Source organism: Prinia subflava, chromosome 1 (assembly GCF_021018805.1).
Source record: "Prinia subflava isolate CZ2003 ecotype Zambia chromosome 1, Cam_Psub_1.2, whole genome shotgun sequence".
NCBI classification, from domain to species: domain Eukaryota; kingdom Metazoa; phylum Chordata; class Aves; order Passeriformes; family Cisticolidae; genus Prinia; species Prinia subflava.
The window spans coordinates 116,994,669-117,010,686 of record NC_086247.1 but is presented as its reverse complement, the minus strand read 5'-3'; the positions used below and the strand labels follow the sequence as shown (position 1 = coordinate 117,010,686).

The window sequence follows — 16,018 nt, the reverse complement described above, 5'->3', positions numbered from 1 at the left end:
CGTGCATACAGAGATGTTTTGTCATTGTAAAATGATCTTGAAAAAAATAAGTTCAGTAAATTCTCTGTATTAATTTAATCTGCATTTAGATCTGTAGATGCTAGGTATGTAACAGCAAATTCTGTAGGAATTAAAATCTTTTTTTAGGCTCTTACAGTACTGGCAGAGATGGTGGAAAGCACTAATAAAATGAAAAAAATATGACTTTTCCTGCACCGCCATTAAAATGCATGATTTGCAGTACGTGTAGGCGAATCCACAATCATGCCCAATCTGGCTAAGACTAAAGAAAATATGAAGACTTAGTGGCATAGGCTTCAACTGGATGAGTGCTATCCCTTGAGAGGTTTTGGAACTTTTTGAGTCATAACCATTGTTGTTGCTCTCTAATCTGTATCAATATAAATTCAGATAAGCCTTTGTAGACTGTAGTATAGACTTAGATCTGGCTTATTTGATGGTATCACTTCTGCAAAGGTACATTACAAAGGCAGTCATTGGCAGTTCTGTTGGAAAAAGGGAACTGTTTGTTCTGGTCATTAAGGCTGTTCTGTCAGAGGATGAGAAATGTCAAAACTGATTTTGTTGCTCATTTGTGTGGTACAGACCAACTTCCTCTCGGCACACTCAGCCCGGGACGAGGCAGCGAGGCTGGAGGAGCGCAGGGGTGTGATTGAATTCCACGTGGTCGGCAACTCCCTGAACCAGAAGCCCAACAAGAAGATCATGATGTGGCTGGTTGGTTTGCAGAATGTGTTCTCCCATCAGCTGCCTCGAATGCCGAAGGAGTACATCACCCGCTTGGTCTTTGATCCGTGGGTATCCTTGGAGAGGGGGCTGGCGTGTAAGGCAGAGGGAGTCTGGTGCTGTTTGCGGCAGAGGTGGGGTAGAGAGCAGCTCTGCCTGTGCTTCACTTTTGCCATCTTTTCAATGGTCAATCTAAGTGGAGTGTACCCAAATGCCATCTTGGTGGTTGTATTAATAATAAATGGCTTCTTGTTGTGGGACTGTTGTGGGTTGACATTGACTGGATGCCAGATTCCCACAAAACCTGTTCTATTGCTCACCACCTCAGCTGGACAGGGGAGGAGAGAAAGTACAAAGTCCTTGGACAGAAGGACAGGGAGTGATCACTCACTGATAATTATCACAGGCGAGATAGACTCAGCTTGGAGAAATCAGTTAAATTTTTTACAAATCAGATCAGAGTAGGATAATGAGACATAAAAACTACATCTTAAAATACCTTTGCCCCATGTCTCCCTTCTTCCCACGCTTAGCTTCCTTCATGATTCTCTGCCTTCTCCCCCAGGCAGTGCTGGGGATGGGGAATGCAGGCCGAGGGCAGTTCCCATGTGGTGTATGCTGCTTCTTCCTCCACAGGGAAGGACTTCACACGCTCTCTCCCTGCTCCAGTATGGAGTCCCTCCCACAACAGACAGTCCTTCGTGAACTTCTCCAGCATGGGTCCTTCCTGCAGGCTGCAGTTCTTCATGAACTGCTCCAGTAGTTTAACCTTCCTTGGTGAGCACCCCGGGGAGGCTCGTGTCCCTCTGCAGCCCGTGAAGGAGCCCCATGCTGGAGCAGGGGCATGCCTGGAGGAAGGCTGTGGCCCTGGGGGAAGCCCGCTCCAGAGCAGGCTCTTGGCAGATCCTGTGGCCCTGTGAAGAGAGCTGCCCACACTGCCTGCTAGAGCAGCTTTGCTGACAGGACTTGTGTCCCCATGGAAAGGGACCCATGCTACTGCAGTTCCTGAAGGATTTAGCCCATGAGAGGGACCCCACACTGGAGAAGAGGAAGAGCTGCTCTGCCTGAGGAGGAAACTGTGACATAGACAACATGTGGTGAACTCACCATAATCCCATTCCCCATCCCCCTGTGCTGCTTTGGAGAGAAGGTAGAGAATCAGGAAGGAGGATGGAAAAGGTAGTTTTAGGATTTGGTTTACTTTCTGTCATCCTGCTCTGATTTTGATCGGGAATAAATTCAACTAATTTCCCCAAGTAAGGTCTTTTTGGCCTGTGGTGGTAATTGTTATCTCACCCTGCTCTTATCTCAACTCATGAGCCTTTCGTTACATTTTGCGTCCCCTGTCGAACTGAGGAGAGGAATGATAGAGCAGCTTTGGTGGGCACCTGGCATCCAGCCAGGACAAAACCACCACAAAAACTCAAGCTACTGCATTGCTGCTGTCATTCCACAAGTAAAAAGCACTAAAATAAGTACACGGAAGAAAGAATAGGTATAAAAATCTTCGTCAAGGTGGCACATACAGTATAACAACTCTTGGGGCTTTTTGGCTGGGACTCATTTTTGGCACCAACATTTCTCCCCAAAATACATTATGTTTGCATTAACTGTATAATTTACATGATTTATATGATACTGTGTATTGAATAATCTAAAGAAAGGTGCACTGTTTTTACACCTTGAAGATTATACTACAATTCCTTATCCTTCATGTAAGGGTTGAGATTGCACCTTGTTACATCTTTCCTGGCAGTCACCATAAGTGCAACAGAAATAGATTTTTATTCTGGTCTAATCACCCACTCTCAGAGGAGTGGGTGATTAGAAATTAGAAATGTCCTCTCTTACTTCATCAGCTGCATTTGAGGCTGATAGCTTTACTGTGGAGAATGCATCCAAAGAAACAGGAATCCCTTAGAAAGGACTTGCTATCCTGTAACTCCATTAATTTTTAATTTACTCAGGATAAAATCATGCTGAGAACTGTGCAATGGTGTAACTATCAGCAATAGATTCAATGACAACAATACAACTTTTATTTATTGGGCATTACCTGAGTATCTCAGAGTACTTGGCAAGGCCAGGAGCTTGTTTTACAATGATTACTTTTATGGTATATTGAAAGCATGATATTAAATTAACAACTCTTCTGTAGATACAAGTGGCTAACTTAGGAGGCAAAAATAATTGCATTATCATCATGGAAAGAAGTGAATCAAGTTTCTGAAAAAAGGAAGGTTAATGGCACTTTATGTACTATGTACATGAATTAAAGTGATTGTTATTTTTGCCTGCTCAGGAAACATAAAACCCTTGCATTAATAAAAGATGGTCGTGTTATCGGTGGTATCTGCTTCCGGATGTTCCCCTCCCAAGGATTTACAGAGATTGTGTTCTGTGCTGTGACTTCCAATGAGCAAGTCAAGGTAAAAAGAATTCTGTATTACAAGTGTTTGTTAAATGCTTTTGAGTCCCGCTCACCTACTGCACGTGCTGCCAATATTTTTAGTCACGTTGAATATACTGCTGAGTTGCCAGACAGAAATAAATTTTGAAAGATACAGTGATTCCGAATGTAATACACAAAAACCAAACTAAAATGTGCAGATTTGGAATCATCATCAACATAACAGTAGAATTACCTGTATTTAATTAATTAAATAAAATTTTTCTCAGCAGAGCAATAATGGCCAGTAGGTTGCCATTGTTGGAGTTTCCATGCCTCTGTCCCCAGTAGTTGTGTCTCCGTGTAGTGTAACATCTCCTGGATGACTGAAATACATATTGCTTGAATTTCTGTTCAATCACTTTGTGATGTTACATGACTTCAGTCTAAACGAGATATAGTACAAAGTTAGGTGTAGTTTTACATCTCAAAATAAAGACAGGGTCTATTCTGTAAATTCTTTTTTGCATTAATGCCAAAACATTTTCTCAGAATTTTAAGAATTAGTATCTGTGTTGAAATAATACAGAGCACTATGAATATGTGAGATTCCTCCAGCTTTTCCAGCTACTACAGGTGGATCTAATTCTGACCATTTGGTTCAGTATTTTGCCTTTAGATGGTGCTGTAGCTTCATGATTTTCAGTTCAAGAAGCAAGAGCTGAGATGTGGGTTAGTTCAGAGTGTATAGCAGTTAACATGCAAAAATTGTATACCCTGGTGCAGAAGAGTAACACAGTGGGATTGAAAGTCTGTAACAACTGTTAATATTCAGGTTATATTTGATTTTCTTCAACTCTGGTGTTAGAGAGGAGCATTTCCCTACATTAAGCAGTGACCTGTTAGCATTCACAGCGTTGTAGCAAATGCAAACCTAACAGAATATGCTTAAGTTGTGCTTAACTGCACTACACAGGTGAGGCTGCTAAAGGTGTGTTGTGATTTTATAGCAATAATCTTTCATAATAATAGAGCAGACAATTCTAACCCATCAGATTGCCCCCAGGGTTGCATAACACACTATTTATTCTTTTATCCTCTGGATACTTCACTGTATCATTTGAGTGTTTCTGAAAATTTGCCTTCCCACCTTTCTCTCTGAGTCAGCTGGCGCTGTCAACAGGTAACTGAGAAAAAAAGAAATGTTCACACATGGGTGACCTGCCTAATCTTAGGAAAAATAAATTCCTATTTTAATTCAGTAAAAAATATAGGAATAGTTTTCCCTCACAAATGGAATTGTTTTTTTAAGTAGTTTGGTCACCTGTTACAAAATAATTTTAAGTTTTACAGTATGTGGCTTAGTTTCCTATATGGCATTTGCCATATTTGGGGCTATTAAATTGTAAATTAAATCAGAAGTTTGTATTTTCTAATTTATTTCTCTAGCTTTTTTACATAAGTAAAAATTTTCCCAGTTTTCAAGAGCAGAGCACCCAAAAGGAATCCATGTATGTTTCTCTAAGTATCCTGTTAGTCTGCATGATGAGAAAATTGGAACATATGCAAGAACAAAACATTATTATGGGCTTTCCTATCTACTTTGCATTTCCTCATATCACAGCAGAAGGGGATGACTATGGCTTTCTTGGCAATGTGAATCAATGCAACCTTCTGTTTACTTTGGGGCTAAATTTAAGCGGAAATCATGCTTGTGTGCAGTCAGAAGGCATAGCTATTTATTTGATTGTGGACTCTTTTCTGCTCCTTATTATGGTAATTGTTCACTGTTCCTTTTTATGCTTTATGATAAGTTTAGGTGATAAATTCTTTGAGGCAGAGACTGTTTTGCTACAGGTGCACAGAACACTGGAATAATTTCAGTATTGCTACTGCTTTGTACTTTTGAAGTGATATGGCTCAGAAAGGATGCTCTATTGTTATAGTATGTGCAGCTTTGTTATTAGTGAAGTATGTGATTTTAATGGTTGATATCTGATTTAAAACAAAAGAGAGAAAAAAAAGGTGGGCACCTTGAATAACAACTTCCATGCTGGGTCACAAAGATACCTCTACAAGGCTCAAAAGAGTTTGCTCTTGAGTGTGCAAAACAAAGTTAATTAAGAGAAAATCTTTAAAACAGGATCTAGAGGAAAGACTGCATTTTGAAAAACAGCGTATAATGACCCTGGTCCGCAGGGTCTGATATGTGCAGTCCCCAAAGGCTTTGTCATGGCTTTTTCCTCATATGTGTCACACAGGGTTATGGGACTCACCTAATGAACCATCTGAAGGAGTACCACATCAAACACAACATTCTCAACTTTCTCACGTATGCAGATGAATATGCTATTGGCTACTTCAAAAAACAAGTAAGTTCAATGCAAGAAATTGCTTAGTGCAAGTTTTGTATCTAGCAGTGTTGAACTAAATAACTAGACATGACAAAGTAATTGGATAAAATGCATAATGCAATTTTACATGTATATTTTTTATCTGTAAAACATGCTCCGTGTTCATCTCCTGTAATGTTTTTGGCTTCTAATACATTTTACTTTTACAGAATCGTATGTAAGTATGTGGTAAGAATATAAGTATATATATAAGAATATAAATATATGGTATAGTCTATAATTTGTCCTGTCTAAACCTAGTAAAATATCAATTCCTTCACTACTTCTGTAAGAGGGATAAAGGACTAGGCATACCTGTGACAGACTAAAACTTACCTGACCTGCACTTACAGCTCCTTCTGATTTGAAGCATGAGGTTCAAATTCAGGAAAGGTGGCAATGTCTGTTCTGTCAAATAGATTTGATAAGCAGGTGTCAACTATCTGCTCAGCAAAATGGAGTCAGATTTTTCTCAGAGGCGTACAGCATTAGGCAGTGAAGATGACTTGGATAGTGGGAAATTGGGACTAGGTAGAAGGAATTTTTTTTTCCCTTTCCTGTCCTGAGCGTGGTGAAATACTGAAAAATGTTGCCTAGGGAGGTGGTGGAATCTCTGTCCTTTGACAATCTTCCAGACTGGTCATGGCTTTGATCAACCAGATACGATGAGACCTGTTCTGAGCTGAGATGGGTCTAGATGACCTCCTCAAGTTCCTTCCAACCTGTTCTATGGTTGTGTATATAAAACTGGTACAATTTACTCTTCACACATTCAAAACGAATACAGTCTCCACTGTCACCTTTCTTAGCAATTAACTGTTCTTTTATCAAGTGCCTCCCATGAGAAAGTTTATGTAACACTGAACTGTCTGTAACTCAATGTTGTATTTTTTGTATTTTAACATCGTGATGAGTTTGGATCTAAATCCTCATTCATTTAGTTAAAACAAATGTAAAAGGAAAATGGTATTATGACAATATAATTTTCTTCTTCTATTTTTTTGTCAGGGTTTCTCCAAAGATATTAAAGTACCAAAAGCAAAATATGTTGGCTACATCAAGGATTATGAGGGTGCCACATTAATGGGATGTGAATTAAATCCACGGATCCCCTACACGGAATTTTCTGTCATTATCAAAAAGCAAAAAGAGGTGAAGGTTGAAATGAAATGTTTAATGTTACCCTTTATTCAGATGTTTAGAAACAGTTCTGTGGGTGCCAGGTTAGCTTTCTTTGCTTTGGTGCTTAAATTTGAATGCATACTTTTATTGGTTAGAATAATCCCTTCATTCAAGTCTGAGTGCCAAAATTTTTAGAATTGAAGCATCAAATTCTAAGTTACTGACTTAACAAAGACAATACTGTTGAAGTACTGGTATTTTGAGGAGTAATTCAAGTTCAGTTTTGTGGTAGTTAACTAAGAAAAATCTCATGAGATGGATTATTTTTATGTCTTTGTCAGTTCCTTCCCTCCCTTATCAGTGGTGTTTGTTAGAGTGATATTTAAATGGAGTGTTTGTATTGCATGACCTGTTTTACTTGAAAAGAAGAGGATTCTTTTTTTCTGCCATTTTTAAAATATATAAATCAAGGGTGGACTGTCTTAAGTTCCAGTCTGTCCCTCTTTGGATTTTATGTGGGATGTTCTTTATTTAGTTCTTAATAATATTTTATATAATAAGGCAGTTTATTAGCAAAATAATTATGATGTTTCCACTTGTGTTTAAATGTTGTTTAAACATTTAAACACAAGTGTTTAAACATCAACACAAACATCACTTGTGTTGATGTTTCCACTTGTTTTTTAACAAATTATAATTTGTTCTTTCAAGATTGTTCAAACCTTACCTTTTATTTTGTTAAAAAGCTTTCTTCACTCTCTTATTTGTTGGGATGTCCACATCATTCTAAAGAACTTGGAGACACTCCTTTTGTAGATTAAGTGCTTAGGTCCTCCAGACATCTCATGTCTAAAATTATTAGGAAGAAAGCTGCTGTTATGCACTGATCTGTGCTGTTGATCTTCTCTGGGAATAATTACATACAGCTTTGGAACTGCATCTTAGGATTGCCTGCCTAACATAAAAAACATCGATTAGGCCTTTCATTCTCCCTGTTGCAAGGAAATTTAGAAATAGCCCTCACAGTCTGCAGCTTCCTGAAGAGTGTTTGCTTGTCTGTGCATGTCAAAGGCAGTGATAGTGCTACCTGGACATAAAAAGAATTTTGAATGTTGACAGTTTGTATTATGTATTGATTTTCTTGAATGCTGATATTGGCCCATACTAGACACCAGGCTTTTCAGGATCTGTCCTTTTAGAAGGGAAATTTTTCATGGGATCGAAGCGTTTATTTAAAGAACTGGAGTATAATGCCTATGGCTGCTAAGACCATATCACCTGACACTGTACCAGTAGCTTGTTTAGAGTCATTCTGAAAAATATGACAAGTCCCTCTATGCAAAGCTTTGTTACCTCCTGATTTGTGAGTAATTACTGGTACTGATTGAACAGCTTGGTTTAATCAGGAAAAGCCACTAGTTCCTAAATTATAAGAAGGGCTTAAGTTAGATTTAATGATTAGTTTGAAATTATTTTTCATATTATGAAAATAATATGGAATCTGGAATCTGGAATCTGGCCACAGTGCTGTTGTATTCCTCCTAATATTTCTAAAGTCTGGTTTTATCTTTTCCTCTTCTATGCATGAGGGGGGGACGGTCCTTAAAATAAAAAAATGTCCATTTTTATAATCTCCAAAGAAAGTATTCTGTCAAATTGGTGGTGTGCATGGCTGTGCATTTGTTTACTCCAAGTTACTATGTTTTGAAGGTCACATATCCAGGACCCACAAAGCTTAGACAAGTATCTAAGTGGGTATCAAGAACACCAAAGCAAATGGCTTAGAATTTGAGGTAATAAGATTGCAAAGTAAAACAGAGTGTACCCAGAAGTGGGAAAAGCCTTTCCCTAGCATTTGCAGAGACTAGAATTTTGGTTCTGAAGAGTGGTCTCATTCTGACATCCTCAAGAGAAAAACTTTCATGAGATTACCTTTGATTGATACATAAGAAACTCTACAGGTAGATATATGGAGACTTTGAAGTGAATGGGTTATTTCTAAAATTTTGAAATATGAACATATATGTACATCAAAATACATGCATTCAATATGTGCCTTGAAATTTTTGACAAGCTGTGCTGAAGCATTTCAGAAGCTCCAGCTGTTAAAATGTTATAGGCAGTTCTCAGACCTTCTTCCAGAAAATTTCCTTCTCTGCCTCTGCTCCTGTCTTCCCAAGAGCTGTGCAGCTTGTGATAATAGGGCAAGCAATGACTCCTTTTTTTCTAGATCTGTGCCAAAATAGCTGAGAGACTTAGTAACCTCATTTGCAGAATCAGTGTTTGGTCAGGTAGCTGAGCCCCATTACCAGCTTCATGGAAAAGGACTGCAAGGTTAGGAAGTGAGAATGTTTCTCAGTTTTGTATTAATCTTTTGGGTTACTTTAGCCCAAATAAAATATTTTTTGTTTTCTCTGCTGCTTTATTACAGATCATTAAAAAGCTCATAGAAAGGAAGCAAGCTCAAATACGAAAAGTTTATCCCGGCCTTTCTTGCTTCAAAGACGGAGTACGGCAGATTCCTATAGAAAGCATTCCTGGAATTCGTATGTATCAAACTCTTTTAATGTAGAACAGAGGCAGCATAGCCCGAGAAAGGTCCGAGACTAGAAATACTAATGTAGTCACATAGTTCTTTTTGATTAGAATGTAATTGTTTTGGTCTGCTGATTTGATTTCTGTGAAGATTGTTGTGTTTTCATTACAACTGCTGTCTTTGAGATTTCCCCAAGGTATCCCAGGCTGATCCTCTTTTATGTATGTGTGTATAATTTTACTTATATGTGATCCCTCTTTGATTTGTATCACAGTGTAGACGGCAGTTTCCCTCTGGCACCATTTTAATGCACTGCACTCCTGAACAACAATGATTTCTGTGCAAGGCATGAACTTACAGGACAAAACAGAATTAAAAAAAAAATTAAGTATCATATTTTGGAGGACTTTTCTTCAGCTCTGCTTTTCTGCAATTTATTCTTTGTTCCTGGGGAATCAGATTGGATAACTTTATCATGATTATTCTTTACAGGGGTGGGTTGCATTAAAATATATATTGAGTTATTGAAAAGAAATGTGTTTAATTTAGAAATATTTTAGAATCTTTTCAGCAGTCTGGAGGAAAAGGCATGTAGGAAATTGAATAGAACTGTGGGCTAGATGGTTATGTTATTTATTATAAGTAGCTTTTATCAAAACAAAGCCATTTAACTGCAGTAGTGCTGAAATAGCTTTTCTTCTTTGAGTTGTAATAACTCAGTTAGTGTTGTTACTGTAGTTCCCATATAATATCTCATGTTGTTGGTGTACAGGAGAGACTGGCTGGAAACCAAGTGGAAAGGAAAGAGGGTAAGTGCTACTACGCAAAGTAGAGTGTTGAAGCAGTTGGGATATTTCTTTGAGAAAAGTCTTTAAACAATGCCACCTGATATTTCCTTCCATCCACTGGAAACCAAGTAATCTGCAAGAGATGAGTTCTTAAGTGGCTTTTGGTGATATTTTTTATGTTATTTTTTATTGTGGGCAAGTGTGTCTTGGGTAGTGGGGTTCTTTTTTGAGGATTTTTGTTTGGGTTTGTTTGCTTGTTTTAAATTTTTTTTCTTCCATAAAATGCTTGAAACTGTGGAGTTGCTTTTAGGTAAGATACAAATTGTAGGAATGAAGATAAGGGACTCAAGCTAATCTTTTTGTATTTATATTTTCCTTTAAGTAAGGAGCCCAAGGATCCAGATCAACTTTACAGCACATTAAAAACCATCCTACAGCAAGTGAAGGTGAGTGCTAGTTCTAATTTACTTTCTGTAAAGATTTTTAAATTATTTCCAATATCTAGTTTCCATATTAGATACCTTACTTTTTTCTTTACCAAAGAGCCATCAAAGCGCTTGGCCCTTCATGGAACCCGTGAAGAGAACTGAAGCTCCTGGATATTATGAAGTTATAAGGTTTCCCATGGGTAATGCCATTAACATTTTTTAAGTAGAGTTTAAAAATCATTATAGCTGCAGACATAGCAGATAAATTTTAATCTGATTGTTTTATGGTAAAAGATATATGTTACTTGCAGCTGAGTACCTCGCAGCTCTGAAGTGTCAAGAATGTGATGCTGTCATTTGAAATTGATGAGTGCTCTGTGACCTTTGTGAAACGTGTGGTGTTCGTATCTGAAATCTTAGTGTGCCCTAGAGAGCCCTAACAAGCTCCTAAATGGTGCAGTCAGCTAGAAGCTTTCAGGAGTGAGCTGGTGTAGGTGAGCTGTAGGGATGTGTTCTTGTGTGTGGTAACTGGTCATTGCAGATCCTCCTCATATGTTAAACCTGAAGGCAAGCTTGCAGGAACACCTGAGCATTTGAGTTGCTTTGAAATACAGATTTAAGATTTCTAACTCACGTAGAGAAAACATTTTGAAAGGTCACAAGGTTTTCTAGCTAAGTCTTAACACTTTGCTGCAATTTAAGTTTAGGAAAATGCTTCATGCAACCGATTGTAAGCTAACTTTTATCTTTGTCTTTTAGATCCGCCACGGTTGTCTGAAGTGTTACATTTATTGGTGTATTTATTTTACTTATAAGTAATACAGCTATTGTTTATGTAGGATTGCTTGCAAAGGGAAGTGCACTACTGCTAATAACATTTTTCCTTTGACTTCTTCTCTATGACCAGGCTTTTGACTTCTGGGATGTATAATCTCAATGATAATTCAAAGATACTCTAAACAGATGCCTGATTTGTAATGCATCAGATTTAAAACTGAATTCTGGCTCTCCTTCCTCATTCATGTGATACTCACCTCTATCACTCTGATTACAGTTTCTGAACCCTTTAATATTGTTAGAGAATGAAATACAGGTTCATGGCAGGCTACTAGCCATCAGTTTCTCAGAATAAAAATAAAATAAAATATTCTCAGAGAATATTTGTTCATGCTGCTTTGCATGGGCTCCAAGCCCATGCATATCAGTTTAGTTTAATTAATTTTTTAATTCAACTTATCATTCCCGAGTAACAGGTGTACATATGCTTTATAAACCAATGGCTGGCTTCCTGTATCCTCAACACAAATTCATTTTCTACCAATGAAGAAAAAAGAATGTGAATCACCTTCTGTGGCAGAGTTTTCTCTATCTGCTTTTCTGAGCAGATGTAGCTCAGAAACCTGTTTAATCTGAGCAGTGGTTACCAATAATTTACCAGAGTTGGCAAACTCAAAGTAGGAATGTTGTCTGTCCTTTCCTTGTTCAGATGCATTACACTAGAGGTAGGGGCAGCAGTTTACCTTCAGGATTAAGCTGAGGTCTTTGGTTTAGTTTTGCTTTGTTTTTTTCAGCTAAGGAACCCAGCATGACTAAACTGTGCCTTGGTTCGTGATTACCTTCAGATTTCTTTCTGCTCTCCCTGCCAGCATGCTGATACTGTAAAAAGTTGCTCAGTCAAGATATAACAGTTGCCTTTATGTTTGTGTACAGACTAAATTGTACAGGTTTTGAGAGGTATGGCTGTAAATTTCTTTTACTACCTCCTAAGGTCAATTCTCATGTATAAATGCTTTTTTACCCCTGTCTTAAGTGCTCTTCAGGTGCTCCATCAAGCAATACTCTTTGGGTTTCTTTTCCCTTTTCATCTGCCATTCAAAAGCTATATGGCTGAGTGACAGATGGAACCAAACTTTCACTGTACTTAGAGGAGAACAGCTTAACTCTCTAGCTAGGCAACATTTTCTTTAGGATGAGCTGAACAGCCTTCTCAGCTGGGTGCTATAATTAGTCTATGGATGTCCAGTTTAGGTATAGGTACCTGAATTTCAGACTTAATGGGACCCGAACAAGCCTTTACTTTTGCAAAATATTGTGCAAAACTAGGGAGTGGGAAGTTCTGTACCATGGGAAGAAGTATTTGAGAGCATCCATCAAACTTTCCCTAAATAATCCTATCTTGTCAATTTGACAGGGTTTCCTCTCTTTTAATAAATTCAAATTTCCTTTAAAAAAACCAAACCTACACCCCAACCCCCCCAAGCCATTACCAAAACAAAAATACAACTATATTTTTAAATCTGAAGTTTAAAAGTTTAATTCTTTTGCACTGGAGGTCTTTGGTCTGTGTTGTCCTTGCAATACTCATTAAGTCTTCATTTCAGCTACTTCTGTTATGGTTTCACAAAGGTGCTGCTGATGCCTGGCTCAAGCATTGCTAAAAAAATAGTTGTTAGAGCATCTGAGGTGAGAAAAGCCAAGGCATCCAGCATACCTCCCACTACTTCTATTCCTGTGCTCACTCCTAGAACACTTGTAATGTAGACAGAATTTTTAAATGTCTGATGAGAATTACTGGGGAAGTAACTATGTGGAGAACACTGAGATGATTTACATATTTTATGGGTGTCTGATTTTAGTATAAAGAGTACTTCTTAAAGAATGTTCTGTAAGTAAATGTTTTGCGTGATGCTCTGAAAGCAGGGGAGATCACTTCTCGCATGATTCTTAAAAAGGATATATAACTGTAAACTCTGAAGAGGTAATAAAAATACATGTTGAGCATAGAACAAATTTCATCTTTTTTTCAAAGCTGCAAATCCTGGTTGTAGTGTAGACCAATGTATCTTCTCTGCTGTGTTTGCACAGCAGTAAGGTTTTTAGTTTAACGCATATGTTTTGTGATGTTTGAATTCTTTGCCCATATACCCCTAAGGCCTCCTCCAGCAGAGCTGAGAACAGGTTGTCTCAGGACAGAAGAGCATTTAGGGACATCTACTACCCACAGAAAACTCAGAGCTCTAAGTGTGAGAACAGAACAAAAAAAAGCTTTAATGTTTTAAAGAATTAAAAATAAACCCTACATAAATTCATCCTTTCAGTGAAATGCTGCGTAGTTCCACCAGCTCAGTTGCTTTTGAAGCTAAAATACAGACCATGCCTTAGATGAAGGCAATTTCCATTCCACATCCTAGCTTTGCCAGTTCATGTTAAATTGCAAATCAGTCTGAAGGGATATTGCACACAAACCGTATTTGAATCCAACTGTTAATCTATTTTTCTTCTGTGCAGATCTCAAAACAATGAGTGAGCGACTCAAGAACAGGTACTACGTGTCTAAGAAATTATTCATGGCAGACTTGCAGCGAGTCTTTACAAACTGCAGAGAGTACAACCCCCCCGAGAGTGAATACTACAAATGTGCCAATATACTGGAGAAATTCTTCTACACAAAAATTAAAGAAGCTGGATTAATTGACAAGTGACACTGTCTTTTTTACAACCAAATAGTGTGCCTATGTTATGGACAGGGAAAGCTGTTCTATATCTGAGTTGTGGGACTTTCAAGAAACTTTTGTTTAATACTTAGCACTTTTAAAAACCCTTTTAGTTTTGCAAACATGTATTATACTGAAGTTACAAAAAATATTTTATTAAATGCTTTATAATGTATTTAATTACGGAATATTTCTTTTCTGTGCCGATTACCTTATGTTCCTAATAAGTTTATCAGCTACAGCCTCAGAAACCCCACTAACATGGGGAAAGTTGCACATGTTTGGGAAGATGAAGAAAATTCCCAGACAACAGATGTTATAGATTACCTAATGTTATAGCTACCTAATGCAGTACCTATTTGATAAAGTTTTATTATTTTTTCCAGTAAAAAAGAAAATCGTAAGGGAAAACAACAGGTGTGGGGGGGTTCTGAAACACTTGTTTCTTTGTAGAATCTTTTTATAAGATATTATTTTTTAAAAGAAACACTCAGCTGGTTGAGAAGCTGTGAGAGAAGAGCAGTCGGTTCTGAAAAAGGACTGCCTGTGATCTTTGATAGATGCAAGTTTTTCTATTCATTTTCAGTTTTGATAAATATTTTACCTGCAAATTGTAATCTCATAACCACTCTTAAAAAAAAAAAAAAAAGAAAAAAAAAGAAAGAAAAAAAATCTGGCTAGATGCGTAATGTCATAGTGACTTGGCTTATGCAGGACATAAGTACCCAAAATAACTTTAGAGACTACTTTGCATCTACTAGACAATTTTAATTGGCTTAGTAGTTAAGGTTTTATGCACTTCATGATCCACCCTACTTACTGCTCCTCACTGCTAAATTCTTTAGATTGTTCAGCAGAAATAAGACTATTGTACACAAAGGAAGACAGCATAGGACAGCTTCGAGCTTAGATACTCGATTCTGTGATAAACTGGATTTTCTACCAAGCTTTATTGTAAATGCATATTAACTGTGATTATTTAGACCCAGGAACATATTTACATTTTACAGCTCTTAGTATAAAGAACACACACTCATATATACATATATATATATATATATACATTTTGCTGCTTACACTACATTTAAGAGGTACACCTAAATCCTTAGTGGAGATCAGTACAGGCCAAAAAGCTGTCCCTTGACATTTTCTAATTAGTTTGTAAATTATGACTGCTTTTGTGAAAAACAGATTAAACTTTCATTCTTGGTGTTTTATATTTACAGAGGTTACACTGGTAAAATTCAAGTTATGAGACTGAGAAAACCAATCCTGTGCTGTGTCAAATAATCTATTCCTGCAGAATGCCTGTGCGATGTTAGATCACACATCAATTCAGCAAGGAGATGTCAGGAACTATCTAGAAGTAGTAAATGTGGTACCCAAGGTATTCAAAATGTTAATGCTGGACTTACATCGTGTTTTGTATGAATTTAGTCTGACCTACATTGGGATCTATAACAAAGGTACAGTGAGTACTTTTTCATTAATAGCCAGAACAGGATGCTATAAACCTGTTTTGTAGATTGGGCCTACAGATGCGTCTGTTAAGCTTGGTAACCTGTGAATTTTTGTTATTTTCAGAGTAGATTTTCTTATTGTCTTTCAATCAGATTGTCTCTTCTATATTGAAACGTGTTTTCTAATTTAAGAATTAATATTTTCATAGATACTGTGCAATAAAGTTATGGTAGGATATGTGGTTTTGCAAATGCTTTAACAGCTGATGAACTTTACATTTGTCAAATTAATATATTGTACTGGTACAGAATAGTTTTAAATTATATATGTACAAAACCCTACTTATTTTGGTCTCTTTTTTTCATTACTTGGTACTTGTGATACAAACATCCATACTGAAGCAATTTCACAACCAAGCAGTGAAGCTACAGGAGTGCTGTCAGTGCCTCTTCCAGGGAGGATAGAAAATCTGCAAAATGGCCTCTGAGTTCACCAAGAGCAAGATGGGCTGAGCTGAGCTGTGCTCAGTGCAAGCAGCATTCCCAGCCTTATGGTCACTGAAGCACAGTGCTGTTGACAGAGCAGTTCCAAAGTTTTGGTTTTTTCACTTCAGAGCAGGCTTATGCTATTTGCCCATATTTGCCTTCAAGAGTCCTTTAC

At 37.5% G+C, this 16,018-nt stretch overlaps 1 protein-coding gene across 2 annotated transcripts in view; it reads left to right on the top strand.

The window, feature by feature from the left end:
* The window catches only part of KAT2B (lysine acetyltransferase 2B), a 39,823-nt gene extending 24,124 nt beyond the window's left edge, over positions 1-15,699 (top strand). The window contains exons 10-18 of one of the 2 annotated variants that reach the window (XM_063409091.1): positions 607-815; positions 3,050-3,176; positions 5,398-5,508; positions 6,538-6,681; positions 9,083-9,197; positions 9,960-9,996; positions 10,358-10,421; positions 10,519-10,603; positions 13,692-15,699. In XM_063409091.1, the coding sequence (XP_063265161.1) occupies positions 607-815; positions 3,050-3,176; positions 5,398-5,508; positions 6,538-6,681; positions 9,083-9,197; positions 9,960-9,996; positions 10,358-10,421; positions 10,519-10,603; positions 13,692-13,885 (1,086 nt within the window). In that variant the 3' untranslated portion in view covers positions 13,886-15,699. The remainder of the gene's footprint in view (positions 1-606; positions 816-3,049; positions 3,177-5,397; positions 5,509-6,537; positions 6,682-9,082; positions 9,198-9,959; positions 9,997-10,357; positions 10,422-10,518; positions 10,604-13,691) is intronic. The other variant, XM_063409100.1, reaches the window with a different exon arrangement.
* The last annotated feature ends 319 nt before the right edge of the window (positions 15,700-16,018 follow it).